This window comes from Mastigoproctus giganteus, chromosome 5, assembly GCF_048544385.1.
Source record: "Mastigoproctus giganteus isolate SK-2022 chromosome 5, ASM4854438v1, whole genome shotgun sequence".
Classification (NCBI taxonomy): domain Eukaryota; kingdom Metazoa; phylum Arthropoda; class Arachnida; order Uropygi; family Thelyphonidae; genus Mastigoproctus; species Mastigoproctus giganteus.
In genome coordinates, this window is record NC_143579.1 from 101,040,434 (window position 1) to 101,066,742 (window position 26,309).

The window sequence follows — 26,309 nt, forward strand, 5'->3', positions numbered from 1 at the left end:
TTATTGCCTCTGGCCACCCGGCTCCCTATTTCTCGAAGGATGGCACTGACTTGTTTGAAATTACATAAAAGCAGTTTATGGTAGCTACAACATCAAGTGCACTCTGAAAAACAAATTTTTGGAAGGATGAGTTGTTAAATTAACAAAGGAATAAAAAGTTTCTAAGTTGTTTACATGCACTCCCTCCCTCCCTTGGAGAGCGAGGGAGTGCTTGTTTACATGCACTCCTTCGCTGTCCAAGGGAATAAGGTCAGTTGCAATCTTTACCCCAGTTCAAAGTCTTCTGCTACCGTATACAGCAATCTAATTTTTGTGGCATTTTATCTGAGCTGGTGATCTTTTTTGGAACTTGTGTCTTTAAATTAATTTAAAATTTGTTTATATTAAATCTTATCTAGCAGTGTTATGGTGGCAAAACGTAAACTGGCAGAATTAAACTAAAAATTATACAAGAGACTGATAGGATGGAAAGAAGCAAAACGGAAATTGCGAAGGAATACAACAGCCCTTTACCTACTTTATTAACAATACTGAAAAACCAAAAAAGACTTGAAGAAGTGTGTGACACTGACACTGGAGCAATGATGAAAAACAGGAAACGAATTTGTGGTACAAACCACGAGGAGCTTGAAACAAAACTTTTCGAGTGGTACCAACAAATGCGTGCATCTAATTTGCCAATGTCAGGTCTGATTTTGCAAGAAAAGACAAATTATCTAGCTCAGCAACAAGAAATTAGCGACTTCAAATGCAGCAGTGGCTGGCTCCAAAAATTTAAAGACAGGAATAACTTTGTTTCGCAAAATGTTTGTGGTGAGGCTCGATTAGTCGACAAAGAAAATGCTGCAGACTGGTTGTGTTCTGTACGGTCCATTCTTGAAAAATGAGGCAAAGAATATTTTTAATCTTGATGAGACAGGTTTATTTTATAATTTTCTGTTCAAGGAGAGTCTTGTTTGTCATGGTGGAAAATTTAGTAAAAAAAACTCGCTGTTCTGTTATGCTACAATTCAGATGGCAGTACAAAACTACACCCACTTGTGATTGCTAAGTTTTTCAAACCAAGATGTTTTAAAGCAGTTAACTAACTTCCCTGTAATTATGAGGCCAATAGTAGAGGTGCTTGGCTAGCACTCAAAATTTTTCAGCCTTAGTTATCAAAAGTGGACTGAAGGACTTAAGAAAAAGAGGAACATTTTGATGATTCTAAGTCATTGTACAGCACATTCTGCCGAGATACTTAAGTTGACAAATATATTGTTTTACCCCCCAACAGTTTAATGCAACCACTGGATCAAGGCATTATTTATAACCTCAAGAGAGCATATAGAGCCTACCTGATAAGGTACTTGATCTGCAACATAGGAGGGAACAATTTGCAGCCAAATTGGAATGTCTTGGATGCTGTCCGTACTCTTGTTATTGCTTAGGACAGTATTGCATCAAGTGTTATAATCAACTGCTTCAGAAAGAGTGGCTTTGGAGAGAATATCATTGAAAAACATGGTCCAGCAGACGAATGTGATAGCAACATTGAGGAATTGGATTTTTTTGGCGAATTTGAAGAGTTTGTGAAGGTGGATGATGAAGTTGCTGCCACTGCAATGTGAACACCAGAAGAGCTGCTGAGCATCAAACGAAACGATGATGTTTTTTGTTACCAGTGGCAGCAAAGGTGAAGAAGCACATGCACACACACACACCACCACCTACAAAAGTTGCTCAAAATGTATTGAACATGTTGGCCTGCAGTAACATTGATAAATAAACAACTATTGCATTTGATGTCTCTGCTGTGGTTAAAAATGCATATAGAACAAAAACTGCAAACAACATTCGATTCTTTCTTTCTTTAAATTAGATTAATTTATTAAAAAGTTAATGATTTGTATGTCTCCTTTTATATTAAGATTGTAATTCTTTTTACTGTTATACTAAAATATTGTATATATCAAAATTTATACTGTACAATATTTTCATTTCTGTTACAAAGGGTACTAGGAACGTTTTGCAATATGACGCAACAATGAATCACAGGAAGCTGCTTGTTGCTGCATGTTGAGACATGTTCATACGTGCATAGTAGCCGCCACGCCAAGTCGATGGGCTCAGTTATTCATTAGTAGTGAGAGTGTAAAGTGCTTGCGATGGCATCATGGTCATGAAATGAGATAAGGACAGTTTTGTGGTATAATTTCGTGCGTGGTTAAACCATAGACCAGTGCTTAGAAGAAATGACTCTTGCACTAGATGATGATTGTCCACATCGTACAACGATATTCAGGTGGTATAGAGAATTCCAAAGGGGAAATTTCACTCTGGAGAATTCTGAGAGGCCGGGAAGGCCACGAACGTCAGTTACGGAGGAAAACGTTACTGCTGTGAGGAAAATGCTTGACGAAAACAGGCGAGTGACCTACCAACAGATAGAGGATACTTTGGGCCTAAATGCACCAGCAATTCGTTCGATTCTGCAAGATCATTTGCACGTGAAGAAACTTTGTTCTCTCTGGGTGCCGCATCAACTGACTGAAGAGCAGATGACACGACGTGTGACTTGGTGCCGGGAGATGTTAAAAAAGTTTGATAAGGGACAATCTCGGTATGTGAACAACATTGTGACAGGTGACGAGACTTAGCTGTACTATTACAATCTGCCGACCAAGGCTCAAAACAAAGTTTGGGTCTTTGATGATGACGACACACCCGTAATTGTCAGAAAATCCCGATCTGTAAAGAAGAAAATGATAGCTGTATTTTTCAAATCGAGTGGAATTGTGGAACGTGTCGTTTTGAACACGCAGAAGACAGTCACAGCTAAGTGGTATACTGAACAATGCCTGCCTAAAGTCATTGGATCTATGAAGAACCTGCGGCCAAAGTCAAGAATGGACACCTGGTACCTCCATCACGATAATGCTGCAGCTCACCGCGCCAAAGCCTGCACTGAATATTTGACCACGACAGGACTGAAACTTCTCGAGCACCCTCCCTACAGTCCAGACCTTGCTCCCTGCGACTTTGCACTGTTCCCGCATGTGAAAATGAAGCTAAAAGGGAGGCGGTTTTCCAGTGATGAGGACCTTCTACGGGCTTGGGACAACGAGTGTGCTTTACTCCCTATTGAAACTTGGCAGAACTGGTTTAAAGATTGGTTTCGGAGGATGGAGTGGTGTATTGAATGTAGAGGAAATTACTTTGAAAAAATTAAATAAACAAAGCTGTATTGCAAAACTTTCCTAGTACCCTTTGTAATTGCTTTTTTTTTATTTTATCTTACAAATAAAATAAAATCTTTAAAAAATGTTATTCCTATTACTGTATTGTTAGATGAGGCTTTTGTTTTTATTTTATTAATTTAAATTAATTTAATTTTGTTATTATTAGTAGTAGTAGTCTTAGATAAACAATATGTGCAAAAAAAAAAAAAAAAAACGGTACAATTTGGGTACCTTGTTATTACAAAACATGAAAATTTAGGTCCCTTGAACTTTGTATTAATGAGAATCGACAGTAAGTGTTTAGCACAATTATAAGTTTTGTAGTATCAACAGCAGCCAGTTTGCCACAATGGCATTAAGAGTTAAAAGTAGAACAGATTCTTAGGGGTACCGTCATGCTATAACTCTAAGAAAACGATAAATAAAAATTGAAAAACTATACTAAGTAAAAAATTTGTCAGTATTTAAAAAGGTACAGAAAATCTGGGGATTTTTTTTTTTTTTTTTTTTCATTAACCAACAAATAACACAGGCTCATTGTCTTTGAGTTGCAACACCGTCAGCTTGAGAAAATGGTTTTTAAACGATTTGGTTTGAATTTGTTGAGCTGTATTATTATGAGCTACTATGAACTGAGACTGTAGTAGTAGTCGGTTTATATGCATTAAGCGCTGTTACAGTGATCAAGTTTGCAAATTGAATTTTAATTCTAATAAGCAAAACCCGAGAGATACCATCCAGATGCTAAAAATAAAGATATACAGCACAAATTTACATTTTATTACCAATTAAATGATACATGAAAATTGGAAGAAAATTATCCACAGTTTAGCAAAATAAAAATAAATTTATACTTATGTACATAGCTTAATTAGCATACATATTAAACATAACACTTTGTAATATGATATATAATTTAAAATAATCACTTATTTTAGATTTATTTAAATTATCACTACAAAGTCTATTTATAGATTTTTCAATATTGTATAACAGTCTATATTCACGATCACTTGCACCAGTTTCTTCCAACACTCCTCAGGTAGCTTCATGAGTTTGCCAGTTTTGTAACTGGAATTCATTCGGGTTCATCTTTAATTTCTTCTTTTATTAAAGCTGTAGTAACTAGTAGATCACCATATATGTACACCTAGTCAATAAACTCTTGTGTTCCCCCATGTCTTCAAGCTTAAAGCTTTTCTGAAATTCGTGGAAGTTCATTTTGAATTTTGATCCAAAATTTTCTAATATTAGTGTTATTATAGTGAATTTTCAGCGACTGGTCACTACGGATCTCACCAAATCCTTCTTCCTCTTGCAAATTAAGTTCTAACTTTCGAAGGATTTTGTTATAAATTGGATTTCTTACCCACAAATATTTTTTGGTATCAAGGGATGGGAAGTAATGGTCAATTTTTGTCTTTAACATCTCTAATGTTTTGCTTATTACATTAATTATTTTAGTATAATTCATTTTGGCAGTCAAGAGAAACATTTCTAATTTTTTTTCATTTACATATTTTTTCCACATACAGGCAACCTCCTTATAACATGGTACTTCTACAAACACGGTTTCACTCTAACACAGTCTGAGAATTGTGGCAAACTTTGCATTACACGGTATTTTTTAGCTTTTGTGCTGGGAAAACCTTGCTATTATGTTTTATGTCATTTTTCAACGTTTCCATTCGTTTTTGTGAATCCCTGCTGTTGACTCGCTAGTCATTATCATTATCGCCTTTGTGATAAGGCACATTTCTGGAGGTCACTACCATAAAACATTAAAAACAATTTGCAATTTCCATTTTATTGGGCTCTTCTGTTAGCACAATCTATTATAAACAGGTAAACTCAATCTCCTGCATTTGATATAGTACCAATAGTTGGAATTCTGTGGGTTTTTGCATTATGGTGAGATGTGTTTCCCCCTTCCATGAAATATTCAATCATATAAAAAACATAAATACATTTTCAGAAATTCATTACTCCGTATCTCATTTGCGCCTATCGTGTTTGTTGCAACTTGTGCATGCCATGTTCTTTGTTATTAATTGTTTATCATTTTTACTGTTTTAAAGCAGAATAAATCTAGATTTCCAAGTTTTATTACTATTGGATAACACTCCAGTCCATACAAAAGGTTTAAGTCATCTAAACGTTGAAGTAATGTTTCTAGCACCTAATACGTCTTTAATTCAGCCATTAGATCAATGCATTATATCTACCTTTAAAAAACATTCCATTAGAAAATCGTTACAATGGATTTTGGAAAACATTGATTCCGAATCTGTTGAAGTGATGGAGGCATGGAAACATTTCTTGATTGTGTACTGTATCGGAATCATAGCTTTATCGCTTAAAGAAATAAAACCATTAACATTAAATGAGTGTTGGAAAAATGTATGGCCGGAATCAGTTCATTCAGAAAATATGGTCGAACCGGTGGAAAACGGAATCGGTACAATAGTAGGAACTTGCTAAATCAATAGGAGGGGAAGGTTTTAATGATATGCCTACTGATTGTTATTTGTTATGTTATTTGGTTTTTAGGAGCATTAGCAACTAACGCCATATTGCTCCGGGATATGCGGTTGTCATTCCCTGACCTTTCCGCATCCTCCATATTTGGTGGTGACGGGCTCGAACCCCAGTCTAATCAAGAAGCGTGTGCTATGCACTGCTGCTCCTTCCCACCTGGCTATGGAGTCGCCTATGCCTACTGAAGAATTACTGGTAGAAAAGAGGCTGGGGAAGCGGATTTGGTGGAAATGGCATCAGAGGTAAACCAAATCAATTCAGAGGATGATAGCACAGATTAAAATTCTGAAGTTCCAAATTTTACACTAAAAAACATACTGGAAGACAAACTTAGCAGAGGAATGAGAATCTTATTTTTTGAATGCAAATCCTTCGACTGAAAGAAGCACAAAGTTCAAAAGGGAGCCTCAAAAATGTTTAGCTCCATATCAAGAAATTTACAAAGCAAAACCCAGATTACTGATTTTTTAAAGAGAGCAGAAGGTACACGAAATCTAGATGCTGCAGTAGAAAGTTCAGGGGATGAAAATTAAATGAACATATGTTATCTGACACATTAGTATTACAGTTTGTAAGGTAAGACATTTGTTCACTTATTACTATTTAAGTTACTAATATTATAAAAATATTAAGTTATTACTACTACAAAAATTAAGTTTCCGATACTTATTTTAAAAAATGGCGTATTTTTGTTAGCTTTTGGAACGTAACCCCCCCCCCCCCCTGTACTGGTTCTTAGTCTTGTATAACATGGTTTCGCATTACACGAGATTTTGTAGGAACCAAACTGCCGTGTTATACTAGGATTACCTATACTCAACTTTTCTTTAAAGGCGAACTACTTGTCAGTAGAAGTGAGTAAAATTTCCTCTGAGCCTTGCATACTGATATTTAATTTATTTAGCTGCACGAATAAATCTACTAGAAAAGCTAATTTACTGCACCAGATTTCATCACTTAAATAATCACAAAATTCTGATTGCTCCAGTGAAAAAAAAGAAGCATTTTCTCACACAACTCGTAGATATACATAAGTAAATTTCCTTTCAATAGCCACGTCAGTATGCATTATTAAAGAAAAAATGATCAGACTTCAGTTCCTCGCATAATTTTCCAAAAATACTTATTTTTTGTGGTCTAGTTTTGATATAATTGGCCATTTTAACCACTTGATCAAGTACAAGTTTTAAATTGAGTACGACTGTCTTCACTACTAGAGCTTCTCTGTGTATAAAACAGTGTGTTGTAATAATATTTGAATTGTGTCGTTTTACTAAGTTTACAAATCCTTTTAGTGCTGCTGTTGCTGGAGCCCCGTTGGTACTTGCAATGCAAAGAGTCGCTCAAAATTATTAATATGTCGAACAACTTGTTCTTCAATATCATTGGACATTTCTTTTATATGCCTGCTAATTGTGCTGTTCGAAAGTGGTACTGTCGATTTTTTTTTTTTTTTTTTTTTTTTTTTTCCCCTTCATCTCTCACCAGCTAGGCTACTAAATAGTGTTTATCAGATATTTTAGTTTCAGATATTATGATTTATTTTATTTCTTAATGCAATGTAATTTTTCTGTATGAAACATCCTAAATAATATTCTAACAGAATGGTGGACCTCTGTTAAAAGATTTGCCGATTCGAATTTCTAAAAGTTGTCTTATTTGCACTTAATAGACAGCCCAATTTGTATGTGAGACGGAACACTAAAGTTTTTTTTTTTTTTTTTATCTGTATATATAGCATGATGAAATAAAGCAATTAGTAAAGAAGATTCTTGATGGTGCTGATCTAGAAGAAATAACAATGAAAAAAGTTATTAAGCAGGTAAGCAAGCATTAGAATGATTTTGTTTGAAACTCATTGTCGTTTTAGTGTATCAACAAAAATAAAATCAATCAATAATAAAATAACTCATAATTTCACATAATTAACTCGTATGGCTATTACCGAACATTAAAATATAATATACACCTGAAACCTGATCAAATAAATAAAGTGCTATTGGTAATAATGTGAACTTGCAAAGTTCTGTTCCAAGACAACGTTCAGGCACTTGGATAACATATAACTAACCTTCTGAGTGGCTAATGCATGTTGAATCAATAAAGATGCCTTTATCCACGACTATATCCATAACTACATCCATAAACACAAGTTTCCAGGTGCCTCTGTAGCCAAGTGGGAAGGAGCAGTAGTGCATAACACATGCTTCTTGATTAGACCGGGGTTCAAGCCCGTCACCACCAAATACTGAGGACATGGAAAGGTCAGGGAATAACCACCGCATATTCTCGGAGCAATATGGCCTTAGTTGCTAATGCTCCAAAAAACCAAATAACAAACAAACAAGTTTCCAATACCTCTATATTTTTCATCATAAAAATATTGATTTTCTTTCTTACTGGTTTCCAAAGGAATTAAAATTTCATTCTATTATTTAATTGCAAGTATGTTAATACTTTGGCTTCTCTTTTTCTTTCTTTCTTTTTTTAATCTTCTAGATTAGGGTTTAGCATTAGCCAAAAAAAAAAAACACACACACACACACGCAAACCCCCTCTAATTTCACCCATCCACTCGCTCCAGATGTTTCTCCAGTTCTGCCTTGAATCTGTTTAAGTTATCAACTTCCACAACGACAGATGGAAGTTTGTTCCAGCAATCAACCACCCGCTGGCTAAAGACAAACTTCCGCACATCTGTCTTTCCTCAATTTGAATTTGTGCCCTTTCATGCGATTATTCTTAGCAAGAGGAAGAATCCCATCAGCATTGAGCATACTCAAACCATTCAAGGCTTTATACACCTCAGGCAGATAACCTTGCAGGTGCCTAGTCTCCAGACACTGCAATTTCCAAAACTTAAGCCTTTCTTTGTAAGGGCAACCCTTTGTTCTGTTCACTAATCTTGGTGCCCTTCTCTTACTTGTTCCAACAGCTCTACATCCTTCTTAAAATGAGGCCTCCGGGCCTGTATACAGTACTCAAGATGTGGTGTGACCATTGCCTTATACAAGGGGATAATCACCTCTTTATCCCTGCTAGAAAAATTCCTCTATATATCAATGACAAGACACCATGAGCTACTCTTGCAAACTGCCTGCTCCTTTTCACACTCTACCACTGTCAGTGTAGTACCACAGTAGATAGTTACTCTGGGGTTACTGCTTCCAATATGTAGCACTTTACATTTGTCAATGTTAAACTTCAGTTGCCACTTCTCAGCCCATCTCCTCAAATTTTCTAGATCCTGTTGCAGCAGCGTACTGTCATTAACAACCCTGCCGACCTTTGTATTTTCTGCAAACTTGAACATTAAGCCTGATATACATCATCGATATCATTGTTGAATACAGAAAACAACAATGGACCCAACACTGAACCCTGGGGGACTCCACTAATAACATTAGTCCACAAAGAGCAGTGTCCATTGATTACCACTCTCTCTTCTCCCACTCAACCATCCCTTTATCCATAGCAGCAATTTGCCTCCAATGCCACACTGCTCCAATTTGTTCAGCAGTCTTCCGTGTGCAACAGTATCAAAAGCCCTTCTAAGATCCAAATATATGATATCAAAATTATTCTTTGCAACCATTGTAGTATCCAATCAAATTGGTCAGACAAGACTTCTCCTTAACAAACCCATGTGTCCTAGGTATAACTGAAGTCTTGTCTAGATGATCCTGCAATGCGCCTTTCACCAGTGCCTCCATTAATTTCCCTGGAACAGAAGTTAAACTAACAGGTCTGTAATTACCTGTGTCTCCCCTTGATCCTCCTTTGTGGATTGGGGTCACATTTGCACATCTCCAGTCCATGGGTACCTCCCCTGAGTCCAAGGAAGCTCTCATAATTGTGGGCAAGGGTTTGCTTACTTCCTTTGTTGCCTCCTTTAATATAACTGGATAGATTCCATCCACCCTGGGTGGAATCCACCTTTCTTATGTTTATCTTTTCTCTTCCTGGAAGAGAACAATTTCTCTTCCACTTTACTCTCAGTTATTACTAGATTATATAGCTTACTGCAAGAGTTTAATACACCTGGAATTCCCCTCCCTGATTAATTCCTCGTGTGTGAATGTAGATGCAAAATATTCATTTAGTTTGTTAGCTACCTGAGCAAGATCAAAGGTGTTTTTCCTTCTGCTTGGAAATTTGCTAATATCCAGCCAGTTCCTAAAAAGAGTGACAAATCTCTCCCATCCAATGATCGTCCCATTGCAATTACTTATACTCTTTCTAAAGTAATGGAGAAATCAATTAACCGCCATCTCTTAAACTACCTAGAAACCTTCCGTCTGATCAACGATTGCCAATATGGATTCCGTCGGTGTCGATCCACTGGTGATATTCTGGCTTATGTTACCCATTTATGGACTAATGGAAGGGAAATGTTTCAGATGTTCGGAAAATTTCCCCCAATAATATAAAGCCATTGTTGCTTCTTGACAGCACCCCTGCTCATCCTAGTGCTGAGAAGTTAGTTAGTTTTAGTAAGGATGGCAGAATTAAATGTCTTTTTTTGCCTCCTAATACAATTTCAGTTATTCAGCCAATGTACCAGGGAATAACACTGAAGTTTTGTATAACCTAAAAAAAAATAATATGGTTGAGATTAACATGTACATTACTGTATTATTATTTGTCTGGTCCATTAAATCAAGGGTTTACTGTACACTCTGCCTGTAATCTTGAAGATTAAATTTTTCTCTGCATCCATGAATTTATATTACTATTGGCAAAGGACGCCTCCGTAGCCAGGTGGGAAGGAGCAGCAGTGCGTAGCACACGCTTCTTGATTAGACCGGGGTTCTAGCCCGTCACCACCAAATACGGAGGATGTGGAAAGGTCAGGGAATGACCACCGCATATCCCGGAGCAATATGGCCTTAGTTGCTAATGCTCCTAAATAACAACAGCAACTATTGGCAACATGATGCGGGGGGGGGGGGGGTTTCAACACCGGGGGGACTTTTGTCCACTATTTATCTAACAAACTGTCTGTAAATTTATTCAAGCCACTTTCCACAGCACTAGTGGAAAGGGGGGTACCTTGACATACACCAACTTTTTGTGAATGCAAAGGTCATGTAGGCCATTGGCATTTTGGTCTAAATTATGAACATTATCTCTTTGTTGATATAAAATGCTTGATATCCTCCATGATTACCTCTCTGAACACTTCCCATTTGGCTTTTATACTTTTTAATAATTGTTAATAGAATTTGAATATTTGAGCCCGTTATGATCACTGCTGCAAAAACAAAATCCCTTTCCTTTATCATTCACAGTACGTATATCTCTGAATGACTCCCACATTGATACACTAATCACTGACACCTAAAAGGTTCCTTTACTTGAATAATATTTTTAATAGATGATAAATATATTGTCAAGAATATTGCTTCTCACATCTTTATATAGAAAAGTGTCCTCGAACAAAACCAGGTGTGCTCTGCTACTAAGTAAGCAATCAACTCTTGAGTTTCATTTGATATCTGAGAAGTTAAGATCCCCTTGATTTGACATTTTGATTTTCTGGGCTACTTTCATCTTTGTTTTCCTAGTCTGCCATACCAGACTGACACCAACCTGTATCTACAAGTTATACTGTTTTATCGTCAATATGCTTCTTAACCAAAAGCATGGCTCCCTCACCACACACACACACACACACACACACACACACACACACACGTTTGTTCTCATGTTTGATCTGATCAAATGCATCATGCATATCAGCAGAGAAAACTGGATGGCAGTGAATATTTGTGTTTCCCCTGGGACATTTTAACTACTGTGGATTCAGATGTTACTGTAACTCCAAGACACACATTTAACAAACATAATATGCTTTGACCAAACTCACTGTGTGTGAGAACATAAAAGAGAAAGGCAGCATATTAAAAAAAAAAAAAAAAAAAAGATTATATTTTAATTGTTATGTAAGAACACTTGTATATACGCCGAAATGGATATTCATTAGCAGCACTTACAGAATTTGAATCCTCGTAGGGGCCACATTTTGCCCGCTGTCGCTTCCATGCATATCTTGGCATGGACTCCACAAGGTGTATCAATATATATATAAAAAGGGGAAAGAAAGTTCAGTATGGATATTAGCCCCCTCTTGCATAAGTTTTACTTGTACTGGGTAAAACTAGGGACGTATCACTGACTGTAACTTTTATTAAGAAGTGTGTGCAGTCTGTCCTGTGGTAGTGCTGCTACCCATGTATTGCACAACGTATCCAGTAAGTAATCCTTGAATTGTATAATAAATAGCAGTTATATAAAATCACTCAAGAGTCTCAAATTGAGAATACCGTAGAGACTCAAGACTAGTAATGTTTTTTTCCAGTAACATAAAAAGGTTAATTAATTTTTCAACAGGCAAGCTTTTCAGGTTTTAAAATAAAATTGTTGAAAGCTATTAAACACAAAATTATTTTTAATAAAAACTAAGGATGGAATTTACATATTCTTTCCTTCTGCCTAGTTGATAACTATTTTCATGTTTTATTTTACAGAAGATACATTTTTATTGACTCATTTTAGATATTCTATACACACATATATACATTAGGAAATACAGTTATATACAGAAAAGTCAGTGTGTATAAAAGAACGTTTCCACATGCAATTTTTTTTATTCATCAAATTTACAAAAAGAATGAAAATAAAAATTACAAGTAATAATTATAAACCATACATATAATTATATATATGAAAGATTCGTTCATTTTTAATTACAATAACTGCTTGATGTATGTGAATCTTGAAAATTTTTTTTCAATAAGATATGACAATGAATATTTTCTTTGAATTGTTTGTGCTGTGGTTCTTCCAGGTTTTCCTGTATATGTGGTTCTAACAGATACAGATATAAAGTATAATTTTATATTCCATTAATAGAATAATAGAAATATGCAAAACCTTCATATGAGGGAGTACCTGGTAAGATACCAGGTACTCCCTCAGGTGTGGCCATGTTTGATTGTATTGCAGAACATAGTGTTTGCAAAAAGAAAAAAAAATATATATATATATTGCATGGCACTTTCAAAACCATTATTGCAGCCATGCAGTTTAGATGGAACTCTGCATGTAGCCTTAATTTGATTTTAGTTAACACTGATTTGATTTTGCATAACACTGCACAGTTGTTATGGCATATTGCACAGTACTTCAGTCAGATAATGCAAAAGAATTTGCAAATGTATTATCAAATGAGCTTTTACCTGTGCAAACTGTTAAATCCTAAGATTTACTACATCAGAGTAAAAGTCGGAAATAAACTGAATTATATGAGGGGTGTTCAAAAAAGGTTTGTATTTTCCCAGACGTGGTTCTTATAGAAGATTGAAACAAACACTGTGTATTACATTTTATCAACAAAAAGCACCAGACAAAATGACACATTTTTGCTGCCTCTCAATATACTTCTGCAGGCCAGTTTTGTAGAATTCCTGTGTCCTTCAAACCATGACTCTGCAGCAGAAATCACCTTGTCATCGGCAGCAAAGTGTTTTCCATGAAGTAAAAACTTCAGGTTAGGAAAGAGGAAGAAATCCAAGAGTGCAATGTCAGTGGAATAGGCAGGATGTGTCAATATTTGAAACCCACATTTATGGGTGCACCTGCCAAATATGGAGGATGCGGAAAGGTCAGGGAATGACCACCGCATATCCCGGAGCAATATGGCCTTAGTTGCTAATGCTCCTAAAAAAAACCAAATAACTAACTAACAACTTATGGGTGCACCTCACTACAGCATGTGAGTGCCCATACTTACAACAGTATGGGGCATTATCATGGAGCAGGTGCACCTTTTGGCGCACCAACTTTCCATGTCTTTTTTCTTTTATAGCAGCACATAGCTTTATGAGGAGGTTAAAATAATCCTTCACCATCACAGTACAGCCACTTTGAAGTAATCTCTTAGTATTACACCATGCTGATCCCAAAAAAACTTATAGCATCACCTTGCTAGCACTTGGTTGCACCTTTGTGGGGAGGGATGATTCTGCATGCCTCCATTGTTTTGACAATTGTTTAGTTTTGGGATCATTGTGAAGTTTCATCCATAGTGACTAGCCATGAAAAAAAGAAATTCCTCTTGCTTTTTCTTTCACATCAACAACATTTCATGTGCACATTGTTCCCTTTCCTTCTTCAGTAAGGGACCAGAAGTCTGACACTTTACTCTTATGCACACTCTTGATTTATTATGTTCTCCACAGACCCTACACTAATTTGGATCTCTGCAGCTAGTTCTTTAACACTAATATGACAATCTTCCAGGATTAATGCCTCAAGTTTTGCAACACTTTTGCTACAGCAGTTGCTGGGCATTCTGGGATTTATTCATTGTGCACTCTGGTTCTTCCACATTTGAATTGTTTATACCGATGTGCAACAATAACCTAGACAGTCTTCTCTATAATCAGCAACCATTTCTTTGTGGATTATTTTGGGTGTTTTTTCCCCTTACAGAACGAGGAACCAAATAACTGATCTTTATCCCACTTTATCTGTTGTGACACTTTACTTCACTTCACTTCATTCAGCACTGCAAAGAAAAACAAATTATCAGATCAAAACCAAAATTTGTGTGGTTGCTATAGAGACTTTAAGTTATCAAACAAAAAAATTTCATCTCTGTCACAACTACTTCTGAGTATATACAAATCTTTTTTTGATCCCCTCCCTTGTATATACAAGGGCTGTTCAAAAAAGAATGATTTTTTTTCTTTCTTTTTTTTTTCACGACATAGCTTTATTAATTGTTAATAAAGACCATATTTGATGGTCCTTTTCAAAGTAGTCAGTCCAAAAAAGTGCCGATAATTTCACTGTTAGGGTCATCTGTACACCCATTGAATAAAAACAAATTAAAAAAAAAAAGAAAACAAACAACATTCACAACCAATGAAAACATGGATACATTTAGCTGTTGCAGCTAAATGAATCCATGTGATGAAATACACTTACTCCAATGTTTCTGCTATTCCAAAACATTGTGGAAGATATTTTTTGACGTGTTTGAGAATCATCTCCGAAATCTTCACAACTTCTAACAACTTAATGTTTTCCTCACAGCAACTTCTTTAACTTTGGAAATAAATAAAAAAAAAAAATTCCGAGTGCAGGGTCAGGGCTGTAAGGTGGATGAATGCTCGGCTACCATCAGGGCAAGAAGCAAGTTTTCTACTCTTAGCCTGTTCAAACTCTAGTTTGGACTGATTAATAACTGCTTTGCAATTGTTGCGAGCTTTGGTGTAGGCAGAAAATGAAACTGGAGAATTAGAAACAAGCCAATTACGATATGCAACATTCTTCTCTTGAACAGCCTTAGCACATTTATTGGAAAACCAAGATTTAGATAAAGGACGAGATTTTAAAGTGGAGTGTGGGATAAAGGATTGCATTCCTGCAAGAATAATTTCTCTGACACGATCTGAGCAAACGTTGACATCAGAAGTTTTGAAACAGTAATCTGACCAAGGGAAAGAAGAAAAGTCTCGCAAGTCATCCCCTTTTGCATTCTTGTAATGCCAAACAACACGAGGTTGGGAATAGCCATGAGATAAAGGCTCCATTGGAGAAGAGACAATCACCAAGTTGTGATCTGAAGTGCCTAAAGGACCTCTCACTTCAACCGTGTTCTTAGAAGGGTTGTTTGTGAGAAAAAGATCAAGCGTATTGGCTGTATGGTTAGGATTGTCCGGTATTCTTGTAGGTAAATGAACAATCTCTGCAAGGTCATTAGTAATTGCAAAAGCCTCAGCATCTCGACCAGCTGGATTTGTGTGACTAGAAAACGGAAGCCAGCTGGAGTTGTGAACATTAAAATCACCAAGGAAAATTTCCTCACTCATGGGAAAGTTGGACTGGAGAAAGTCAAAGAGCTCCAAGTGATTAGTGGAGTTGAGACAATGGTAGAGACAACAGATGAATTTGACACAATGAGGTAGAGAGATTTTAAGCCAGAGAAGATCAAAGAGAGGAGATTCCAAATTGCCAAGTCTCTGACAGGGAATATTGGAACGCACAAATGCACAAGTACCACCTTTGGGGTGAAAGGAATCATACGGCGAATAATTTGGGCATCTGAGATGAGCAGTAGTTGAATCAACCGATAACTGAGATTCTGTCAAAAAAGGTACATGGGGTTTGGCAGACTGCAAGTGGAAATGGACATCGTTGAGATTAGAATTGAGACCATGTATATATATGTAAAATGAATTAGGAAGTGCTTGGGAGGTTTAGATCTTTTCGCAGATAATCTTGCTCTATTAGTTTGATAATTCATGGTGTATTCAATAGTAAGAAAAGTGGGTGGGACATGCTGTATGAAGTAATGAAATTTTTGGATATGGCGTACACATGGTAAGAATATACCCAGATCCTTGACATAACGTGGCCTCGACAATGCTCCTCGCATACACATTACTCGGACTCCCTCCGGTCACTATCTGTCAGGGTAGAGGTAGCAAGACTGTACACTAGCGGCCAACCTGCGAACACCGTTTTAGAGCTGTGCCCTCGAAATGTAAGGAATATTGGATCTCGCCACGATGTTCATCATAACCTCAAAAGTCATCAATCATACTGCATGATGGAAGAGATTGGGAAGGGTTGACCGGAACTTAGCTCTAGAGACTAAACATGGGTTCCACCACTACAAGCACCTCGACATGGGCACCTGTACGTGGTGAGGGGACCTCCCAGTGACGCTGCTGGATTTCCAGACTAGCATCACTGGGATCTAACGCCCATACCTTGGTTCCAGGGTTACATCTTTGGAATCCGGCGTGTGCAGCCGTGACCCGTGGATTTCGGAAAGGGGGATCCTGGTGGTTGAGGGGCCCAGCCTTAATACACCACTTTGGCCCCTGCTTCGACAAGACGGGAGGTCCCGGATCGACCCGACTGGGATCAATCAGCGGGTGATATTTTACTGCTAGGGTCAACTGCGTTCCAATAAGTCTCCCTCCCTATGGTCCTGGGACGGGATAAAGACTTATTGGTAACGTGGGTATAGTGCTCCTAAGCGAACTCGGCGTCCCATTCATGTACGCAGTACCTGCTAGTTCGCGAGTGGGCGTCCCCTCGTAGGGCTCCGTGGTGGGTGAGGTATTTAGGCATCAGACACTTTCTCTTTACTCTCATGAGTATTTCAATCCCTCTTTTTCTGGGGCCCCAACAAGGCCCCTACCTAATCGATCGTCTGAAGAAAGTGAGAGCAATTCTGCTAAAAGAGCCAGAACTAAGGAAAACACCATCTCTGACACCGCTTTTCCTCATTCTCCATTCCACCGGAGAGCAGTCAATAGGGGAAATGTCACCTTTCTTTATCCAGAAAGGATTAGAAGGGATGGTAGGTTCACCCAAATCCGTAAAACGGCTGCGTTCTGAAGATATTCTAATTGAAGCATCGAACACAAATCAAGCAGAAAAAAATTTGAAAGCCACATCTATAGAGGGAATTACCCATTATCGTAACCCCTCACAAAACTTTGAACTCTTCACGTTTCTGAAGGAGAGATCTGCTCTGAATTAAAAGAACAAGGAGTAACAGCTGTCATGCGAATATCCATGCGTAAGGATGGGAATCTCGTCCCTACCCGAGTTCTCATCCTAACATTCAACACCCCAAGGCCTCCAAGTTCCATCAAGGCAGGGTACTTAAACTGCCCAGTGAGGATTTACGTTCCAAACCCACTGAGGTGTTTTAAATGTCAAAAATACGGCCACTCACAAACAGCTTGTCGTGGTAACCCTGCCTGTGCTCGATGTGATGCTAAAGATCATGAGAGCAAGGAATGTATAGCTCCTAAGCCTAACTGTATTAACTGCCAAGGAAAGCACCCTGCTTACTCTCGAGCATGCCAGCGGTGGAAGGACGAAAAGGAGATACAAAAGTTAAAAACGGAGCTTAACATCTCCTACCCAGAGGCTAGAAAACACATACAACCAATAAATAGCGGGAAGCCTTCATATGCTCAGAAGGTTTCTGTGAAGTGCACTATCGGTACACAAACAGAGATGACTGTACCACCAAGAGAGTCATTCACGCCGATTGCACGCTATTTATTAAGTTCACAAAAGCCCACCAAAAAAACGCAGTCAGCTGCTACTCCTATATCCGTACCTCCTAGTGCCCCACCACTACCAAGACAAAGTGGTAAAGAAAAGCTAAAAAGTTCGGAAGAGCCACCCGTAACACCAGAAACACTGGATGTAGAGACTAAGGAGGTACCGGATGAATCAGTCTTGGAACTCTTTGCGGAGGAAGAAATGGACACGGGACAGCGTCCATTCTTCCCCAAAAAAGATAAATCCAAGACTGACAAAAGTAAGCCCTCAGCACTTCGGAAGCCGCCTGACGGACCCACCAAGCCAAAATGATGGCTAAATTCCTACAATGGAATTGTCGTGGATTCCGGCGAAATACTGATGACATCAAGGCCCTCCTGCAAAAGCACGAGCCAGTTTGCTTTTGCTTGCAGGAGACTTATCGGCAAATGATAACCCAACCATGCATAATATAACACTTTTTTGTAAGGACAGAATTGCGGATGGTCCTGCTCATGGAGGAGTGGCTATCCTTGTGGGCAACCAGACCCCAGTTCAGCCCTTGCTAATTACAACTAGCATAGAGGCTGTTGCAATTCGCCTTACAGTGGAATTTCTGTTAACTGTCTGTTCAATTTATTTGCCACCTGGGACTGACATCTCCCAGGAAGACCTTGATGATCTTATAACGCAGTTGCCTCCCCCTTTCTTACTTCTCGGGGATTTTAATGGACATAACACCCTGTGGGGTAGTGCTAACATCAATAGAAAGGGACGAGTCATAGAGCGAATGCTAAATGACAATGACATTTCCCTTCTAAATATTGGAACAAACACCTTCTTCCACATGCCTACCCGTACGTTTTCTGCCATTGATCTCTCTATCTGCTCCCCTTCTCTACTCCCTTCACTCACTCGGGAAGTGGAGGAGAACCCATACGGATGTGATCACTTCCCTGTGATAACCTCGTTACACAGTGGGAGACCATGTCTTCCGTTCAGGTTACCACTGTGGAAGACTGATCAGGCTGACTGGACTGCCTTCCAACATCAGGCAAGTTTTGACTTCAGTACCGTCAGTCAGTAGTGTACATTACAGAAAATATCGTCCAAGCAGCTGCCAATACCATACCGAAAACTTCTGCCCGGTTTCCACCTTTTCCCAAGCCATGGTGGAATCCACAATGCACAGCAGCAAAAAAGGCTCAAAACAAAGCGTGGGGGATATTCCACCGATATCCTACCACTGTTAATCTAATAGCCTTCAAGCGTGCACGAGCCAACGCATGCTACATTTGCCATCAGAGGGAATCATGGATCCGTTTTACATCATCTATTAACCAGTCTACCAACTCTAAGGTAGTCTGGGATAAAATCCGAAAAATGAAGGGAAAATATACATCCCACCCTTCATCGATCCTAGACTATAATGGATGCACTATTGTAGAGCCCACTGCAATAGCCAATGCCCTTGGGGATACATTTTCAAACATCTCTGGGATATCATCCTATTCCCCAGAGTTTCTGGTCCTGAAACATAAAAGAGAAAAAGAGGCACTAAATTTCACACAGAAAGGCTTTTTTCCCTACAACCTGCCTTTCACACTGCAGGAACTAAAAAGAGCTCTCTATCATTCCAAGGCAAGCGCTGTTGGACCAGGTGGCATCCATTATGAAATGCTTAAATATCTGTCACCTGCATCTATGGATCGCCTGCTTGTTCTGTATAACAGAATCTATATAAAACAGCAATTTCCGGATTTCTGGCGCATGGCATTTGTGCTTGCATTTGCAAAGCCAGGAAAGGATCCTAAACTCCCTACTAATTACCGTCCTATAGCTCTGACTAGCTGCCTGTGCAAAATCCTGGAGAGAATGGTTAATTTTCGATTAATGTGGTATTTAGAATCGAATGCTCTTCTCTCCAGCATCCAGTGCGGCTTCCGAAAAAAAACAGATCAACTCTTGATCATTTAATTAGACTGGAAACATCCATCCGGGATGCTTTCCTAAAACGCGAACACTTGGTGTCAGTGTTCTTTGACATGGAGAAGGCGTATGACACAACTTGGAGATTTGACATTTTAAAAGATTTGCATAGCCTTGGTCTTAGAGGGCAACTCCCCACTTTTATAAAAAACTTTTTAGCCAATCGATTTTTCCAAGTTCATGTGGGATCCTCACTCTCTCGTCCCTTCTGCCAAGAGGAGGAAGTACCACAAGGATCAGTATTAAGTGTCACGCTTTTCGCCATCAAAGTAAATTCTATCACAGAACAGCTTCCTCCAACTGTAAATAGCGCCCTCTATGTTGATGACTTTAGCATATTCTGTCAGTCGTGCAACATGAGGGTTATTGAAAGACAACTGCAACAAGCCATCAATCGCCTTAATTCCTGGGCACTTGCAAATGGCTTCAGGTTCTCGCCGGAGAAGACCGTTTGCGTACACTTTTGTCGTAAGCGTAATCTTCATCCTGAACTTGAATTAAGGCTCGGACAAAATGCTATTCCAGTAGTGTCAGACACAAAATTCTTGGGACTTGTCTTTGATAAAAAGTTGACCTTTTTAGAACATATTCGTCAACTTCGTACAAAGTGCACGAGGGGACTAAATATTCTTCGCTCTCTCTCTCTCTCTCTCTCTCTCTCGTCTACGCGTTGGGGAGCAGACAGGTGCACCCTACTACATATTTATCGTGCACTTGTACGTTCCAAATCAGACTACGGGGCCCAGGTATACTCCTCAGCCAGATACAGTGTCCTTCGATGGCTGGATCCTGTCCACCATCAGGCTATCTGTATTTCTACTAGAGCATTTCGAACATCTCCTGTCCAGAGCTTATACGTCGAAGCAAACAAACCATCGTTATCCCTTCGACTTAAGCAGTTGTCTTTAAACTATGCTTTAAAGTTGAAATCTCTGCCAGACCATCCTATGTGGACATCCGTTTTTGAACCACTTTGGGAAAACCTGTACAATATCCATCAGACTGCCAACCGACCTTTTGGTATTTGTGTCCAAGAGCTACTCAGAGAGTTTAACATCATGGTAGACAAGATTGCACAAACAACAAAAGAAACTCTTCCACCCTGGCATGCTCATACCCCATCGTGCGACTTTTCCCTTAAGAAATGGGTAAAGCCTGAGACTCCATCATCTGTCTACCAGCAGCTGTATTCTGCACACCGAGATGAGCACTCTGACTTCCTGCCGGTTTACACAGACCGCTCAAAGTCTGAATCATGCGTAGGATCTGCTGTTGTCTTTCCGGACAATATAATATCTCAGCAGATTCTTCCTGAATCCAGCATATACACTGCTGAGCTTGCATGCTATAGAGTTAGCCTTGGATCACATTCGAACTTGTCAATGCCAAAGGTCAATAATATATTCTGATTCTTTGAGTGTATTACAGGCTTTATTATCTTTGAGACACAACTCTCATCCAGTTCTCTGTCGGGTTCAGCAGAAGATACATTCTCTTCATGAATACAAGTTTGATATCCGCTTCTGCTGGATTCCTAGCCACATTGGGATAAAGGGAAATGATTTGGCTGACACTGCAGCCAAATCAGCAACATCCACTAATAATCGTTGCCTGTCAGTCCCCTGTACAGACTACAGGCAAATAATACGCAACAAGATAGATTCCCAATGGCAAGAACTATGGCATAGAGAGAGAGAACAAATAAATTATATCAAATAAAGCCTGTAATAGTAACTTGGCAGTCCAGTCTGCGGAGGAATCGGAGCGAGGAAGTTGTTCTTGCTCGTTTCTGCTGAGGGCAGATGACCCTCCTACGTGCGAGTCTTGCGACACCATTTTATCAATAAAGCATATTTTAATAGATTGCGTTAATTTCACCCATTTTCGCAATATATATTTTACCGCTTTTACTCATCCGACTGAGCCTTATACACTCAGTCAAATTTTATCAGACAACGACCACATGTCAGCAGTTTTTAAGTTTTTACAAGCCATTAAAATATATACACACATATAAATTGGATCACTTACTTTTAATCTTATACTGCCTTATATATATATATATATATATAGATAACAATTTGACGAGGTAACCTTTTTAAAGGTTACCAGAATTTATCTCTGTTGATATTTCAATATTTTCTTGGTGCAGTATAACTTTAGTCGTTTTTGTGCCAATAAAATCAAAATCCAAATCCAAATGCACCACTTCAAGTCTAAAAATATATAAATTCATACACCGACCATTGAATAAAATTTTAAAATTTAATATGACTACAATCTTTACACAAAAATATTTACAATAAACTATTACGGAATGCTAAAAACTAATAAAGGATCATTTACAATAAAATTTTGCTAAAATATAAAACATTAAAAGCGCTAAAAACCTGAAGCTTTCGGGAGCGTCAGCTCCCTTCTTCAACAGTGATATTACTTCCTGCAACATCTCCTTAAGTAGCAGGCTCACGGTACCTCCACACGTGGTATTTCTCCACGTGGTTCAATCGGCACATGGTCAGAACTGGAAGCGGAAATGTCTTGGGAACGTGGCAAAGAAAATCGTTCAAGATAGGATTAATGCGTATACCTCTATCTCTATTCATTGTATTCCTACTGGATGAACTAATCCGTAAACCCTCAAGCCATTTACGCTCCCAGTATCCATGTGCACGATCCAAAATAATAGCGTCCTCCGGGGAGATTTGATGCTGCTTCTCCCAAAAATGTTCGGCCACAGCAGACTTGTTGTATTCAGCGGTTCTTATGGCATTTAAATGTTCCCCCAGACGATCCCTGAGCCGTCGTTTTGTTTCCCCCACATAACACTCCCCACAATCCGGGCATTCTATTCTATAAACCACTCCACTACTAAGATCTTTTGGTATGCGGTCTTTGACTGAGACACAGCTGTGCACAGCCTCCGCCCAGGAAGCTGTACACAGCGTGTCCCATAACCCCGTAAAATTCTTGCTAGATGTTCAGTAAGGCCCGGATAGTAGGGGATGTATGCGGTGGCTACTGGAACGAACGACTCCCTACGTTCGGACACTCCTCTACTATATCTATCCAGGATCCTCTGGGGGTATCCGCACTTTCTAAGTTCTGCCGTGACACGATTAATTTCTTTTTCTTTATCCTCAGAAGTGGTACAGTGTGCTCTTACTCTGTCAAATAAAGCTTTTGCAACACTATTCTTATATTGTCCAGCTTGTGCTGAATTGAAATGGGTGTATTGACCTCTACACATGGGTTTTGTAAAAACTGACGTCTTAAGTCTAAAACCCACCCTGGAGATCAATACATCCAAAAATGACAGGGTACCACCCGTTTCCACCTCTGAGGTGAATTGTATAAATTGGGAATTGTATAAATTAAGCCAGCAAACGGCATCATCCTCCCCCCCCCCCTTCTGGACCAGGGCAAAGGTATCATCAACATATCTTCTCCAATTCCTAATAGGAAACGAACACCCACTAAAAACCCTACTTTCCAACTCCTCCATGGCCAGATTGGCCACGGTGGCACTAATGGGTGAACCCATGGCAGTACCGCGAACCTGCTTATACATAGTTCCTTGAAACAACATGGTAGTACTAGCTAGACATAATTCTACCCCGGTGCAAATGTCCTCCACACCGAGAAGTGATCTATTACCAAGGGAGGCATCCCTGGTCAATGCCATTTTTACACAATATACTGCATGACTAATAGGAATACATGTAAATAAAGATATAATGTCAAAAGAGATCATGCTCTCATCATCATTTATAGTCAAATTCCCCACAAAATTCACAAACTCTCTACTGTCTTTAACAACATATTCGGACTGCCCCACTATGGGTGCAATTAATTTAGCCAAGTACCCTGATAGCGCATAGGAAGGACTCCCTATAAATGAAACTATAGGTCTCAAGGGCACTTCTGCCTTATGAATTTTTGCAGTCCGTAGAATCGCGGGAGTTGACTACCTGTAGTGTGTAATGACCAGTAAGTCTCCTTGGAAATCTTCTCCGTGTTCAACCAGGATTGTATCAGTTTATTGACTCGCCGTTCCAGCCCCACCAACGGGTTCCTCTGGATCACCTTATAAGTGTTATTATCTTACAGAAGATCCAATGCCTTCTTATTATAATCTTCTGTATTCAGGACCACCGTTGATCTCCCTTTGTCTGCTGGTAAAACAACTATTCCTTTGTCTCTTCTCAATTCCTCTAGAGCTCTCTTTTGACTAAGGCTGAGATTCGGGGGTGCCTTCCTCACCTGACTCAACACTGCAGCTGACTTCACCCGGATTTCATTAGCTAAAGGCTCAGGAAACTTATTAATGGCCCGGAATATTACATGTTTTTCAGCACATTATATCACTCATGACTAAAAGGTGCTAGTTCAGAAATTTGAGGCTATGGAAATATTTAAGAAAATATATGCAGCAATTAAGTAGATGTTTTTTTTAATAAAGGAGTGTGCACTAATCTTTTAGGGGAAGGCATGACATCCTAAATCTGATCTGTTTGATACAAGCCCAAGCTTTGTTTATTTATTTAAGGACACCTTATTAGATTCTAATTTCCCAGTATTTTAAGGTTGGTCACTTTTGTATGAAGTTAATTTTTGCCCATAACGAAACTAATATAAGGAATAATAGAAAAATTTTAGGGATGCTGAGGAAGCCACTGCACAAGTTTCTATGCATTTGGAGAGGGGTACCATAGAATAGAAGTGTGAGGAGTTATACAGAATAAGAACTAGTGTAGCATTCAAACTTTAAGAATATTTGAAGGCATACCATTAGGATTAAAACTCTTGTTATCAAGGTTAAGTATGATTCTATCAAGTTAATCTTAAATTAGATGCCAATAGGTTAATTTTCTCATTATATAAAATTTGCCGAACCTTCTAAATACAAAAGAAAGAAATCCTTACAGAAGAACATCCTTTGAATTTTAACATTTAAAAGTTACTATCTTTTATAAATAATGCAGTGGTATTACTGTGAAAATATTTTCATAAATGATTAATGAGAGTATTCCTCTGTACTAATTCCAGTAATGTTTGATTTTAAGGTATTTGATGAGTATCCAGATTTTGATCTAAGTGATAAAAAAGATTTCATTAAGTCAACAGTGAAATCGGTGAGTATACAGTTTCTTGTTTTGTAACTGGAAATCCATAGGTTAATATCTTCTAAAGTTCATATACAGTAAAACCCCACTTAAACAGGTTAGGCATGTCTATTAAGCAAAATAAATATCACTGAAGTTAAATGTTTTAATAGTGTATTTATCTTAACTGCACTTATTATGCAGTAACATACGGTATTACAACTTCAGTGCAGCAGAACAACTTAAAATTTTGGTTTGTGATGGCAATGGAAATTCTTGATGGTTCATTAGATGCTTTCTATTATTTCCGAAGTTTGGAAATAATAGAAAGAGTTTACTTATATCTGAAATTTTAGTGAATAGCATATTAAACCTTGAATTTTTGATGTATTGCATATTTGCATAATTAAGTAAACTTTTCATCTTTCTATGTCATACAGCTAATTAACTAGTTTGTCAAGTGCATCACTTTGCAAACCATAAATCACCAAGACATTAAATTTAAAATTCACTGTGATAGCAGGCTGTGTGAGGCTGTAGGTTGAGGATGGGCAAAAAGTGATAGGATGGATTTTGGCACATGAAGTCAATAAACAAAGAACATTTCAAGGCACGACAAATGAAGCATATCTTTGATGTGTTAAAAGCAGATGCTACCATGATAGCATGGAAACATCAACATGATACTGTAAACAGAAGATCATACTTTACTTATATATCTACTGAGATGACAGTAATACTTTGGCTGTTCTTTGAGAGCATTGCCACATAACTTAAGAGAGCTCTTTCCAGAAATGGATTACAGTATACGTGTTTCACTTGTTGTTTCACTAGCTTCCACTAGCTTCTCTGCCTCTGTTACATTTCCAGCATATAATACTGCTCTGCATTCAAATGGAAAGAAGTGGTTTTTAGAATTCTACAAAAATATATAGCTTACTAAGACAACCTTGTCTCCTTTGCAAAATGTGCTTTCTAGTTTTCTATATTTGTGAACTGAAATGACTGGGTACAAATTCAAAAGAAATTAAATGACAGAGCAATATAGGAATTCACCTATCTATAAGGACCCCATCTCGTGAAAAATCTCTAAATCTGCCAAAGACCGGGTTTGGAAGGCTGTTTATCATCTGTTTCAATATCCAGTAGCTTCTGTTACGTTTCCAGCATATAACACTGCTGCGTAATCCATGCTGTGCAGACCATTATCAAACAAAATAAATACATACCCAATTCAGTCTGAAGATAAACAGAGCTTGTGCAGAAATTTTAATTTGTAATTACCCCTAACACTGCTGTGTAATTTTTTATTATTATTTATTTTTTATTTTTTTTTTTTCTTAATTTGTAATACTTGCGAAAATTGTGCAAGCAT

General features: G+C 38.2%; 1 protein-coding gene across 2 annotated transcripts in view; it reads left to right on the forward strand.

Moving 5' to 3' along the window:
• Window positions 1-26,309, forward strand: part of LOC150085587 (protein DEK-like) — a 252,237-nt gene that overhangs the window by 213,128 nt on the left and 12,800 nt on the right. For both annotated transcript variants that reach the window (XM_090374124.1, XM_090374125.1), the window contains 2 exons: window positions 7,498-7,581; window positions 24,896-24,964. In XM_090374124.1, the coding sequence (XP_090230250.1) occupies window positions 7,498-7,581; window positions 24,896-24,964 (153 nt within the window). The remainder of the gene's footprint in view (window positions 1-7,497; window positions 7,582-24,895; window positions 24,965-26,309) is intronic.